Below are 12,412 nucleotides of genomic sequence, written 5' to 3' on the forward strand. Positions count from 1 at the left end.
ATACAATGACATCTTTAACACTTTACTATACTATTACTGTTTTTGACAAACTATACAATGACATTTTCGTTTGTTCTTTCTCAGATCATTCCTTCATTCTTGTCATCTCTGCATTCTGTAACAGTCAAATATATGAAATGTGCCTTTAACATGGTGTATACTGTGTCGCTTAACAGCAACGTCATCAAGCAGCGCCTGTTTTGATTTGAGTCTGTTGAGAGCGCACCCAGCACTGGTCGGATGGATACCTATGTGCTCCTGCTTTTTCTTTTGTTTCTCAACACAGCAGTGATGGTTGTAAGTACGTGTGGCGACTATTCTGTTCATGTATGAAAATGTAGTAGCCGTACAACCGGGCTTGGTAAGGTTGGAGTGTTTTTAAGTTGATGTAAAAAATAAACGACAAGCATCTGTGAAATCCCACACTCGTGTGGAAGTGAGTTTCTGCCTGTCATCTAACTCCAAAGAGCTACACAGACCCAAAACCTGCACCATTTCATCAGTCCGAGTGTCCCATATCCTCAAGTGCCGACTCTTGCTTTCCCGTTATTAATTACAGAAATTCTGACAATCGGCACCAGCCTCCGACCTTTTGACTGTTTACTTGGGTTGTCTCTTCGCACGGAGCCACTGTAACCGTTTATAGGCAGAAAATTCTTGACCACATTAAAATTCCAGGGTGCTGTCGTCTTTAGTTAACATCACACATATGCGCTATGATTCAAAACTTCCATGCACTCTTGAAGCTCTCTTTGGGGCTCTATCCAAAGCCGAGCTCATGAAGAGACAGCTCTCCCATTCAGTCTCACTCCCGGGATCCCTCCTGTGTTCCTGCCTTTGACTCAACACGTTCATCGTCGTGCTCGCCAGCTACCCGGAAACCCAGCCTTCATTCCTCAACCCTTAGTCTTCCATCCCTTCATCCCTCAGCCATCATACCTTCATTCCTCACTCAACATCCCTTGATCCTTACCCTGTCATCCCTAACCTTTCTTCCATCTGGCCCTTGACCCTCATCTCTGCTACCCTTCATCCCTCAACCCTTCATCCCTAATCCATTCAACCCTCAACCTTCACCCCTCAACCCTTCATTCTCTCACCCCTTCATCCCTCATCCAATCGACCCTTGACCCTCAACCCTCATCCCTCAACCCTTCATCCCTCATTCCTTCATCCATTCGACCCTCAACCCTCATCTGTTCATCCCTCAACCCTTCACCCCTCATCCCTCATCTATTCAACCCTCATCCCTTCATCCCTCAACCGTCATACCTTCATTCCTCACTCAACATACCTTGATCCTTACCCTGTCATCCCTAACCTTTCATCCATCTGGCCCTTGACCCTCATCCCTGCTACCCTTCATCCCTCAACCTTTCATCCCCTCACCCCTTCATCCCTCATCCATTCGACCACTGACCCTCAATCCTTCATCCCTCATTCCTACATCCATTCGACCCTCAACCCTCATCTCTTCATCCCTCATCCATTCAACTCTCAACCCTTCATCACTCATCCCTTCATCCCCCATCCATTCGACCCTCAACCCTCATCCCTTTATCCCCCATCCACATCCTTTCATTCCTAATCCCTCGATCCTCACCCCTTAACGCTTTCCTCAGAACCTATAATCATTCAAAATCTTTATCTTATTGGTGTGGTCTTTGTTAGTGAACTATACTATGACAGTTATCGACATACTATACTATGACTGTTTTTGAAATACAATACCAAGACGTTTTTTACACTTTTCGACACACTATACTGTAACTTCATCGACATACTATACCATGACATTTTTAACACTGTTGTCGACATACTATACTATGACTTTTTTAACACTTTTCGACATACTATATTATGACATTTTTCAACATACTATACTACGACGTTTGTAAAGCTTTCTTCAACATACTATACCATGACTGTTAACAACATACTGTATTATGACTATTTTTCAACATACTATACTATGACTTTCTTCAACATACTATACTAAGACATTTTAACACTTCTCAACATACTATATTTTACAATGATGTTTTATGACATACAATACTATGATGTTTTAAACACCGTTTTTGACATACTACACTATGACTTTTTTTATAACTTTTTTCAACATACTATACCATGACTTTTTTCGACATACTATGCTTTGACGTTTTTAACACTTTTTACCACTTACTATATTATGAGTTTTTTGACACACTATACTATAAAATTTTACAATGTACTATACTATGACTCTTATCAACATACAAAACCATTACTTTTTAAAAAAAAATCTGACATACTATACTATGACTTTTTTCAACATACTATACTGTGACTTTTTTCCTCTAGTCTGCATGTCGAAGTATCCTTGGGCAAGATACAGAATGCCAAATTGCTCATCACAGCTGCTCCATGGGTGTGTGAGAGCATGTGAATAGTTACTGAGTAGCAGTGTGTGAATGTGTGTGAATGGGTGAATGTGACTCAGTAGTGTAAAAAGCGCTTTGAGTGGTCAGAAGACTAGTAATGCGCCATAAAAGTGCAGGTCCATTTACCAGGTCAATTTACCAGATCCATTTACATACTATATGACTTTTTTGGACATACTATACTATGACATTTTTAACTGTTTTTCGACATACAGTATAGTCCTATGACTTTTTAAACTTCTTTTCGAAATACAATACTATGATGTTTTTTAACACTTTTGGACATACTATGATGTTTTAAACAGTTTTTTCTTATTACACGATGACTTTTTTGACATACTATACCATTACATTGGTAACACTGTTTTTTCAAACACTATACTATGACTTTTTTCTACATACTATACTTTACCTGTTTTGACCTTTTTCAACATACTTTATATGACTGTAATCAACATACTATACTATGACTTGTTAAACTTTTTTTATATATACTATATTATGACTGTTATAGACATACTATAACTTTTTTGACATACTATGTTATGACATATTTAACAGTTTTCATTATACTATACTATGCCTTTTTTCGAAACACAATACTATGACATTTTTAACACTTTTCAACATACTGTCCTATGACATTCTTTGACATACTATATGATGATGTTTTTAACACTTTCTTCAATATACTATGACTGTTTTCAACATACTTTATTATGACTTTCTTCAGCATACTATACTATGATGTTTTAAACACTTTTCGACATACTATACCATGACATTTTCAAACATACAATACTATGATGTTTTAAACACTGTTATTTACATAATATACTATGACTTTTTTCAACATATGCTATGACATTTTTAACACTGTTGCCGAAAAATTACACTTTTTTTTTAACTGTTTTCGATATACTATATGATGATTTATTTTTAAAAAACAATACTATAAAGGTTTTTGATATTCTATACCATGACTTTTTACCTCTGCCAAGGAGGTTATGTTTTTGCCGGTATTGGTCTGTTTGTCTGTTTGTTTGTCTGCAAAATAACTCAAAAAGTTCTGAACGGATTTTGATGAAATTTTCAGGAAAGGTTGATAATGGGACAAGGAATAGATGATAAAATTTTGGTGGTGATCGGTTGAAGCGAAGTGGATTAAAATAATAAAATGGCGGGAAATCTGAGCTGCTTGGTGGAAGTCTGCGTTCTCCGAGTGCTTTTCTAGTTAAAGCTGTTTTCGAAATACTATACTATGACTTTTTTCAACATACTATACTATGATTTTTAAGCCTTTTTCAACATACTATACAAAAACTGTTACTGACATTCTATACTATGATTTTTAACTATACTATGACTTTTGTTGTTTTTTTTTTATTTTTTTGTGAAATGGCATACCATACCATAACAATTTGCATAACAATTACTTTTTTCATGAAAAATTGGTATGCTTTACCATACTATGATATTTTTATTTAAAATATATAATGTACTATACTTTGACATTTTACAGGACAATTTGTATGGCATACTATATTATGACATTTTTGATACAAATAAATCATGGCATACTATACAATGACATTTTCATCAAAATATAAAACAGACTATACTATCTCAGTTTTCATGAAAATTTTCATGGCATATTATACTATGACATTTTAATTCAAAATATATAGAATACCATACTATGACATTTTTCCTGAAAGTTTTCATGGCATCCTATATGATGACATTTTTCATGCAAATTTTTATGGCAAACTATACTATGACATTTCAAGGAAATTGATTCACTACTATTACATGTTTATTCAAGATATATAACATACTATACTATTACAATTTAATGAAAATTTGTACAGAATACTACACTAACATTTTTCATAAATATTTTATTGCATACTATACTATGACATTTTTCATACATTTTTTATTGCATTATACTATGACATTTTTACTCAAAATATATAACATACATCCTCTCCCTCTGAGTGCCTCAGATTTTTTTTGAAAATGTCAAGACTGAGATTCCTGTACTGTACCATTTTCACACTTTATGAAGATCCCTGCAGCACTCCATGCATTTCTTTTTTCTATATAACATACTATACTACACATTTTAATGATTTTGTATGGCATTCTATAGTATAACATTTTACAGAAAATGTTATGCTATATTATTGTATGACATTTTTATTCAAAATATAAAGCATACTTTTCTTGGACATTTTTCATAATTTTTTATGGCATACTATACTATTACATTTTTCATGAACATTTTTATGTCACACATCTAGACCACTCTAGACCACTCAAAGTGCTTTTTACACTATGAGTCACATTCACACATTCACACACATTCATACACTGGTGGCTACCATACAAGGTGCCACCTGCCAGCTTTTAACACACTCACACACCGATGGAAGCATCATCGGGAGCAATTTTGGGTTCATTATCTTGCTCAAGGATATTTGGACATGCAGACTGGAGGGGCTGGGGATCAAATCACTGAATTTCCGACTACCACCCTACAGCCGCCAGCGGCATGCTATAGTATAACATTTTGAGGAAAACTTCATGCCAGACTATACCATGTAATTTTTCATGAAAATGCTTGTGCCATACAAAACATTGGAATGTTTCCTGAAAAAAATAAAAATATGGTACAACATACTATGGTATTTTTTCATAAGAAAAAATGTATGCCATGCTTTGACATTTTTAATTGATTGATTGCTAAACCATAGTATGGCGTTTTTATGCAAATTATATAGCACACTATACTATGACATTTTTCATAGAAATTCCATGCCATAACACACTGTGATGTTTTTCATGAAAATCTTATGGCTTTCTATGCCATGACTTTTCAAAGAAAATTTTATGCCGTAGTATTCTATTGCAGTTTTCATTTAAAAAAAAAAGATACCATACTATACCATGGCTTTTTTCATGAAAAAAAAAATGATGGCATACTTTACTGTTTTTGTTTTTTTTCTTCATAAAAATGTTATAACTACAGAGCCCCTCAAGTCCCCAAAAAAGAAAAAAAAAACAAACAAACAAAAAACTATCTCGTGCGCACGAGATACTAACTCGAGCACATGAGATAATATCTTGTGCGCACAAGATAAACTAAATCGAGTGCATGAGATACTAAAACGTGTGCTCGACATACAATTATTTCCCACGCTGAAAGCTCAGACAAGTCACTGTCTGAGTCAGTACCATGGCTGTGTACTATTTATAGACGAGGTTACGTTACAGCGCAGCCAGGCAGCATTGGCTCTCTGCCAAGTTTTCCAGCGCATCCGCTTGAATATCAAACTGTATTTTGTGAATACAAACTGTATGCTGATGTTGTAAACAGTACAGGCTATAAACAGTAAGCAACATCTAAAATGATCCTCACTAATAACGAATAATGAATTATAATGTAGCCTAATAAATCTATACAGTGCGACCACTAGATGACTGCCGGCTGCTGTCCAGTCCAGTACACAAGACACACTGGTCTCTGTGAGCTTGAACATCATCTCCAGGGGTCCGTTGAGTGAAAACTCAGAGTCTGTTAACCCTGAAATGAGGGAAACTCTGAGTTTTCCGTTTCAAAAAGGGAGGTAACTCAAACCAGAGAAAGAGGGGTAACTCTAGCCTGTTTAAGAGAGAGAGGTAACTTAAGCTCTCGGTCAGTTACCGTAGTAACAGACTCTATGAACCTAACCTAGTTGGGACCAGGTTTTTCTCGATGAACCTTGAGTTTCTCTCTGTCTCCGCCCTCTTTCAGAGCCACACACTCCATTTGATTTCCTCTTTCATTCAGTCAGCAGGCGAGTTTTGGCGTAGCCGTTCTGCCGTCTGTCATTTAAAAAATCATTAAAGAAATCTGAGTTAGTATATTAGAAGTCCATTAGGCACAGGAGGTGGCGACTTTTTTCACTAACATGGCATGTCCTTTTGATAACGATCCCGTGGGTGAAGGTGCAGCATTACTGTGCAGAGAATTAAATATTCGTCGGGAGATGGTTATCAGACCACGCATAGATGTTTTACCATTTCCACACAATTATCTTTTTGAGCTGTACCGTTTCACGTCACAGTCCATCATCTACATACACAACCTAATCCGTCCTTACATTTGCAACATTACCAATCGTAGTCATGCTCTCACATCCCAGCAGATATTGTGTGTTGCGCTGCGTTTCTTTGCAAATGGAAGTTTTTTGTACAATGTCGGAGATGCTGAGCACTGAGTAAGGCAACTGTATGCAGGGCGGTCAGAAAAGTGTGCTCGTTTTACAGGCATCTGCCTTCTTTCTGTTGGCTGAGTAGAAGTCTGTGTTAATTTAAATAGGCTTAATTATTTAACAGAACATGATAAAGACGAGAAGACATTTATGTGTGTGAAAACAGCATTATGTTGGGGGTAAAACAACTGCACAGTCAAACAGCCACTTAATATTTACTTTACAATGTAAAACACGATCAAAATAAGGTACCCCCATGAGATTATGCCGAGGTCTTACCTGTTTGAGCAATGTTATTATATTTCATCCTAAACTGCTGCCAAGTGCGCTTCTCCCCCGCGGGATTGCACCTAAATGAAATAAATTAATAGGCTACCATTCAAGTAGTTTCCCCCTGTAATAATATTCTGATTGCAAAGGACTACATTTAAACTTACGCATTGACCCGAGCAGCAATGTTCTCCCACGCCGTCTCCCTCTTTTTTGCAGCTGCAGCGGTGTAGCACTTGTTTTTGAAAACGTGTGTAATCTCACCATATGAGCGCATTAAGATTTCTAATTCTAGTGGAGTGAAAAACGCAGCCCTCCTCTTCCCTGTTGCCATGCTGACTCGTTGAATCGGGACTCCATTGATGCTGGCTTTTTGTAGTTGTGGTGCACGCACTTTACTCCAGGTGAAACTACTCCGAATTGATTAAACTGATTCAAATCAGCTGTTCTGGAACCGGAAACTCACGCACACTTATCAATGATTAAGGATTTGATTTGAAGTTATTTTATAATAATATGCAGTTATAAGAGAACTAGAATGTTATGTTAAGAAACTGAAACTTTGATAACTAAATCAAGCCATTTAAGGAACAATATAACCCTGTCTGCAGGGACGAATGGACCGCATGATGGGGTCAAACGGATCATGTGCATAATTAACCACAAAACAAGCAAATACTTCATCTTAATGACATATAACACTCATTATGCTTCAGCATAGAAAAATGTCGGGTTTAAATCGGGCTTGAGCCCATAATTACAGTTAATTGGACGGGCCGGATGGTCCCGGATATAACGTGCACGGGCTCGGGCCGAGTCGGGCTGGATTTTTTGGGCCCGATCTAAGCTCTCTTAGCTGCTCTCGTGGAAAGGGGGTCAGTTCCAGGGAACTCACATCCACTCGTTTCCCCTGAGCCACCTCAAGAACTGCCTGCTCTCGCCCTGCAGCTACGTGGAGTCCCTCCTGATCAAAACGCCGCTCCACCTCTGAGCGCAGCAGGTCCAGGGCCTCTGTATGTAGTCAGGCAGGCTGCATATGTGAGACAGTGACCTGTCTGAGCTTTCAGCGTGGGAAATAATTGTATGTCGAGCGCACGTTTTAGTATCTCGTGCGCTCAATTTAGCTTATCTCGTGTGCACAAGAGCTCGCGTTAGCTTATCTCGTGTGCACGAGATAGTTTTTTTTTTTTCTTTTCTGGGGACTTTAGGGGCTCCGTATATAACACACAATACTGTGGTATCTTTAATGAAAAATGTATGGCACAATGGACTGATATTTTTCTTGACAATATTTCTGGCATTGTATACACTTACACGTATTTTATGACAATTCACCAGTCAAAAATGAATTATTTTAAAATTTATAAATATGCCTTTGATTGAAATTTAATAGAGGACTGTAGTCTGCAAGAGTAATAGATCACTGAAATTGGCAAACAGCCTACATAAACCTACAAACCTACATCACAAGCAGTTATCTTGTTTCAAACTGTGTATGTCTAGTCTGAAGTATGCTTGAGGTGAGCATATTCACACCGCACATTGTGTCTTTATGAATATCGGTTTATGTGTGGAAAACGTTGTATGCATGGATTTTCTGCATTGCCATGTTTATACATCTGGTCCCTGGTGTTGATAGTATATTTATGTGCACATGCAATGATGAGTATTTGTTGAGAGGGAACCCCTACATGACATCACCCCCTTGAAGCTCACCAAAGTTTCATAAATTACCTTTTATCAAAGTTTAAATTTTTCTGGTCCAATATTGGTTGTAGAATTTATGTGACCTCTTGGGAGTTATCACAAAGTAAGACTGTTTAGTTTTGCTATCTTACATAATCATATAGTAAATGTAAGTTTACGTGTGTTGCTGATGTAACCATTAGAATTTGAAGTGGCAGTTAGCCCAAAAAGCGTATGAAAAGGGTCTTTAAAAAAGATCTTAAATTTAATGTCAGGATTCCTGCACACACCGTGGATTAGTTTATGCTAATACATTATTTCCTCATACATCTTCCCTGTCCAAAGAGTCCACCCACCTTCGGCTGTCCATCCAACAGTCCGTTGAGCTTGGCCAGGGATCGCAGGGATAAGGCATGTGGCAGCGACGCCTCAGGGTCTTTTCCCAGCCTCCTCGCCCGCTGAGCAGCGCTGCGGCTGCAGTAACATGACACCAGGAAACCTGACAAGATAGCACCCAGGAAGAAGGCCACCAGCACACAGGCAATCAGCAGGGTGTAGTGGACATTAGCACTTGCACGCTGGTCCATCTCAGGAAGACGACGAACACCTGGAAGACACAAGTGGAGAGGAAAAAGGGTTATTATTACATCTTTTTCACAACTGCCAAGGGGAAGGAGTCATTATATCCATCCATCCATGTGACCAACATATTGTCAAGGCTTCGGGTGATGAAGCTGGTATAAAAGATCAAATCAAATGACAAACTACAGCTTGCTCTGTGGGTGGAAAAGTCTACGGCCGGACGAGCGTGACTTCTACATAAAGGACATTGATGACATAGATGAGGATGCAAGAAGGAGGAAAAGAGGGAGGAGAGGTGAGAGCAAGGTGAGAGGGCGGAGGAAGTAAGAAAGGAAGAGAGAGACAGGGATGAGGATTGAACTTAATGAGAAAGAGGTGGTTCACAGGTGAGAAAACAGGATGATGGAGGAGGTGAAGAGGGTAATATCTGAGAAGAAAGAAGGAGAAAGGAAGGAGGGAAGACAGGAGGAGGAGAAGAAAAGAAGAGGAAAGGACTATGACTGCATCTGAGAGAAAGACTGGGGGTGGAGGAGGAGGGGGAGAGGATGACAAAAGGATGGAGAGATGAGAACGGGAGGAGGAGGAAGAGTAATGAGGACGGGAGAAAGGATGGAGGTATGAAGGAGAGAAGAGATGAAAGAGCTTATTGTTTGGCAGCATTCACCTTGTCAAGTCCAGATACGACATCAAAGCTTCTCAGACACAATGACTCATCAGACTGTCCAACAGCGTTCACACACACACGTACATAGGCACACGCACGCACGCACACACACACACACACACACACACACACACACACACACACACACACACACACACACATTCGATGGGTAGATTATGCTGCAGTAATCAATATTTTGATACACGGATGCTGCTGATGTTGCATTCTAAGAAAGAATCAGTTTAAACTTTGTTAACTTGATCACCATCTTCTCACAGACATGACACATACTTCACTTCCTTTGTGTCAATGAATTTTTAAAAAGTTATGTCACTTTTGAAAAGTGAAGAATTGTTGAAAAGTTGTCATTTTTGAAAAGTGTAGACATTTTTGGTCAATGATCATATACAACATTTTATGTACGTATGCAATTATTTTGAACAATTATTTGTCATAGTATTTGTTGCATGTTATATTACAGGCTGTATGTCTATTCATGTTTAACCCTCACACGTTATGTATATATACATATATGTTATTAATTTTTTGCGTATATTTTCCTGTTACTACATATGTATATACTAATCTTCATATGTATCTGTATTGTGTGTTTCAAGCTGAAGTTGAAAGATAATTTTGTGAGTCAAATGATTTTTGTTGCCTGATTAGTATTACTAAATGGCCAATGAATGCTAACAGAATATTGGCTAACATCACATGTCATTAGTATAGTGAGCTGTTCACACTGTTCTGGCACTCTCACAGCTTGGAGTTTGGGTTTATTGCTCACTGCCTAGAGTTAGAGACTGCCTGGTGAACTCAGCGGAGCATTTAGCAGCTAAAGAGACAGATTTTTTTTTATTTCCCTCAGACATAAACTGCTAATGAATGGTAAATGGACCTGCATTTGTATAGTGCCTTTCTAGTCATCCGACCACTCAAAGCGCTTTTAACACTACAAGTCACATTCACCCATTCACACACACACATTCATACACTGGTAGCGGAGGCTACTATACAAGGTGCCATCTGCTACTCAGTTTTTAACATAGTCACACACCGATGGAAGCATCATCGGGAGCAATTTTGGGTTCAGTATCTTCATTCTAACCGCTTCATCCTCTTGAGGGTCGCGGGGGGGCTGGAGCCAGCTGACATCGGGAGAGAGGCAGGGTACACCCTGGACAGGTCGCCAGACTATAGCAGGGCTGACACATAGAGACAAACAACCATTCACGCTCACATTCACACCTATGGACAATATAGAGTTATCAATTAACCTAGTCCCCAATCTGAATGTCTTTGGACTGTGGGAGGAAGCCGGAGTGCCCGGAGAGAACCCACGCTGACATGGGGAGAACATGCAAACTCCGCACAGAAGGGCTCCCACGCCCGGGATCGAACCGGCAACCCTCTTGCCGTGAGGTGAGAGTGCTAACCACCACACCACCGTGCCGCCCGGGTTCAGTATCTTGCTCAAGGATACTTCGATATGCACACAGGAGCCAGGGATCGAACCACTGATCTTCTGATTGGTGGACAACTCACTCTACCTCTGAGCGACAGCCGGCAATCATTGTGCTGCCCTGTAACTGCATAATATGGAAATAAGCAACTGATTGCTAACGAGTTTTCTTGTAAGATGATATGATATGTCAAACCTCGTTTTCACTGTTGTTTCTGCTGAAAACAAGTGGACAAAAAGTGCAGCTTTAATAAATCACCAACAAGACTCTCATAAAAAAACAACAACAAAAAAAGAACTTATAGAGACCCTAACTGCAAATACTGCAACGACTTACATTTAACATGAGAAACAAAGATACTGATTCATATACAGTCTATGGTTTTTCTTGAAGTAGCATCTATCAGAGCAGCAGCTGAACACTTCAGCACAGGCTCCTCTTTGTTGTGTTTGTGTGTTTGCTGCATTCACACTTTAGTTTGTTTCTGACAGCACTCGAAAGCAGCAGTCAGCAGTTGGTGCGTGTCATTAGCCACTTTAACAGATGAAAGCTGTGACTTTCAGGTAGCTTTTGCTTGTGTTAACCTCAGTTTTATCCTGAAGGCTTGATTGAGCATTGCAGGAGCTCTTTTCATTACCACCGCCCTGCTTCACATTCACAGCGACACACTCACGCCTGGCAGCCTTTGAGACCTGAGAGTGACAGCATGATTTACCTGCTGACACTCAAAGTGCATTTTACACCTTTTACAACATGCTTTGAACCATTTATTGAGAATCTGGGGCAATTTTATAACATTTCATTTCAAATTTTATTTCATCAGGTAAAATGAAATATACTGTCTGTGTTGGTTGTTGGTGGATTATTTATTAAAAAAAAAAAAAAAAATTGGTATTAGAATCCATAATTTAAACAACTAACTTTCTGCAGCCACCTTTAAGTGTTGGGCGCTATATTATTATTTCATAGTTCAGTTAAATCACTCAGAAAGAGCAGCCTGTTCCGGAAAGCTGATCAAAGGTCCAAAAATACCCCCAGAAACAAAAAGCTAATTTCATG

General features: G+C 38.8%; 1 protein-coding gene across 2 annotated transcripts in view; it reads right to left on the minus strand.

Moving 5' to 3' along the window:
• Window positions 1-12,412, minus strand: part of LOC125904249 (semaphorin-6D-like) — a 514,236-nt gene that overhangs the window by 17,996 nt on the left and 483,828 nt on the right. For both annotated transcript variants that reach the window (XM_049601535.1, XM_049601534.1), the window contains exon 21: window positions 8,998-9,248. In XM_049601535.1, coding sequence (XP_049457492.1) covers window positions 8,998-9,248 — 251 coding nt within the window. The remainder of the gene's footprint in view (window positions 1-8,997; window positions 9,249-12,412) is intronic.

This window comes from Epinephelus fuscoguttatus, linkage group LG17 (genome assembly GCF_011397635.1).
Source record: "Epinephelus fuscoguttatus linkage group LG17, E.fuscoguttatus.final_Chr_v1".
Classification (NCBI taxonomy): Eukaryota; Metazoa; Chordata; class Actinopteri; order Perciformes; family Serranidae; genus Epinephelus; species Epinephelus fuscoguttatus.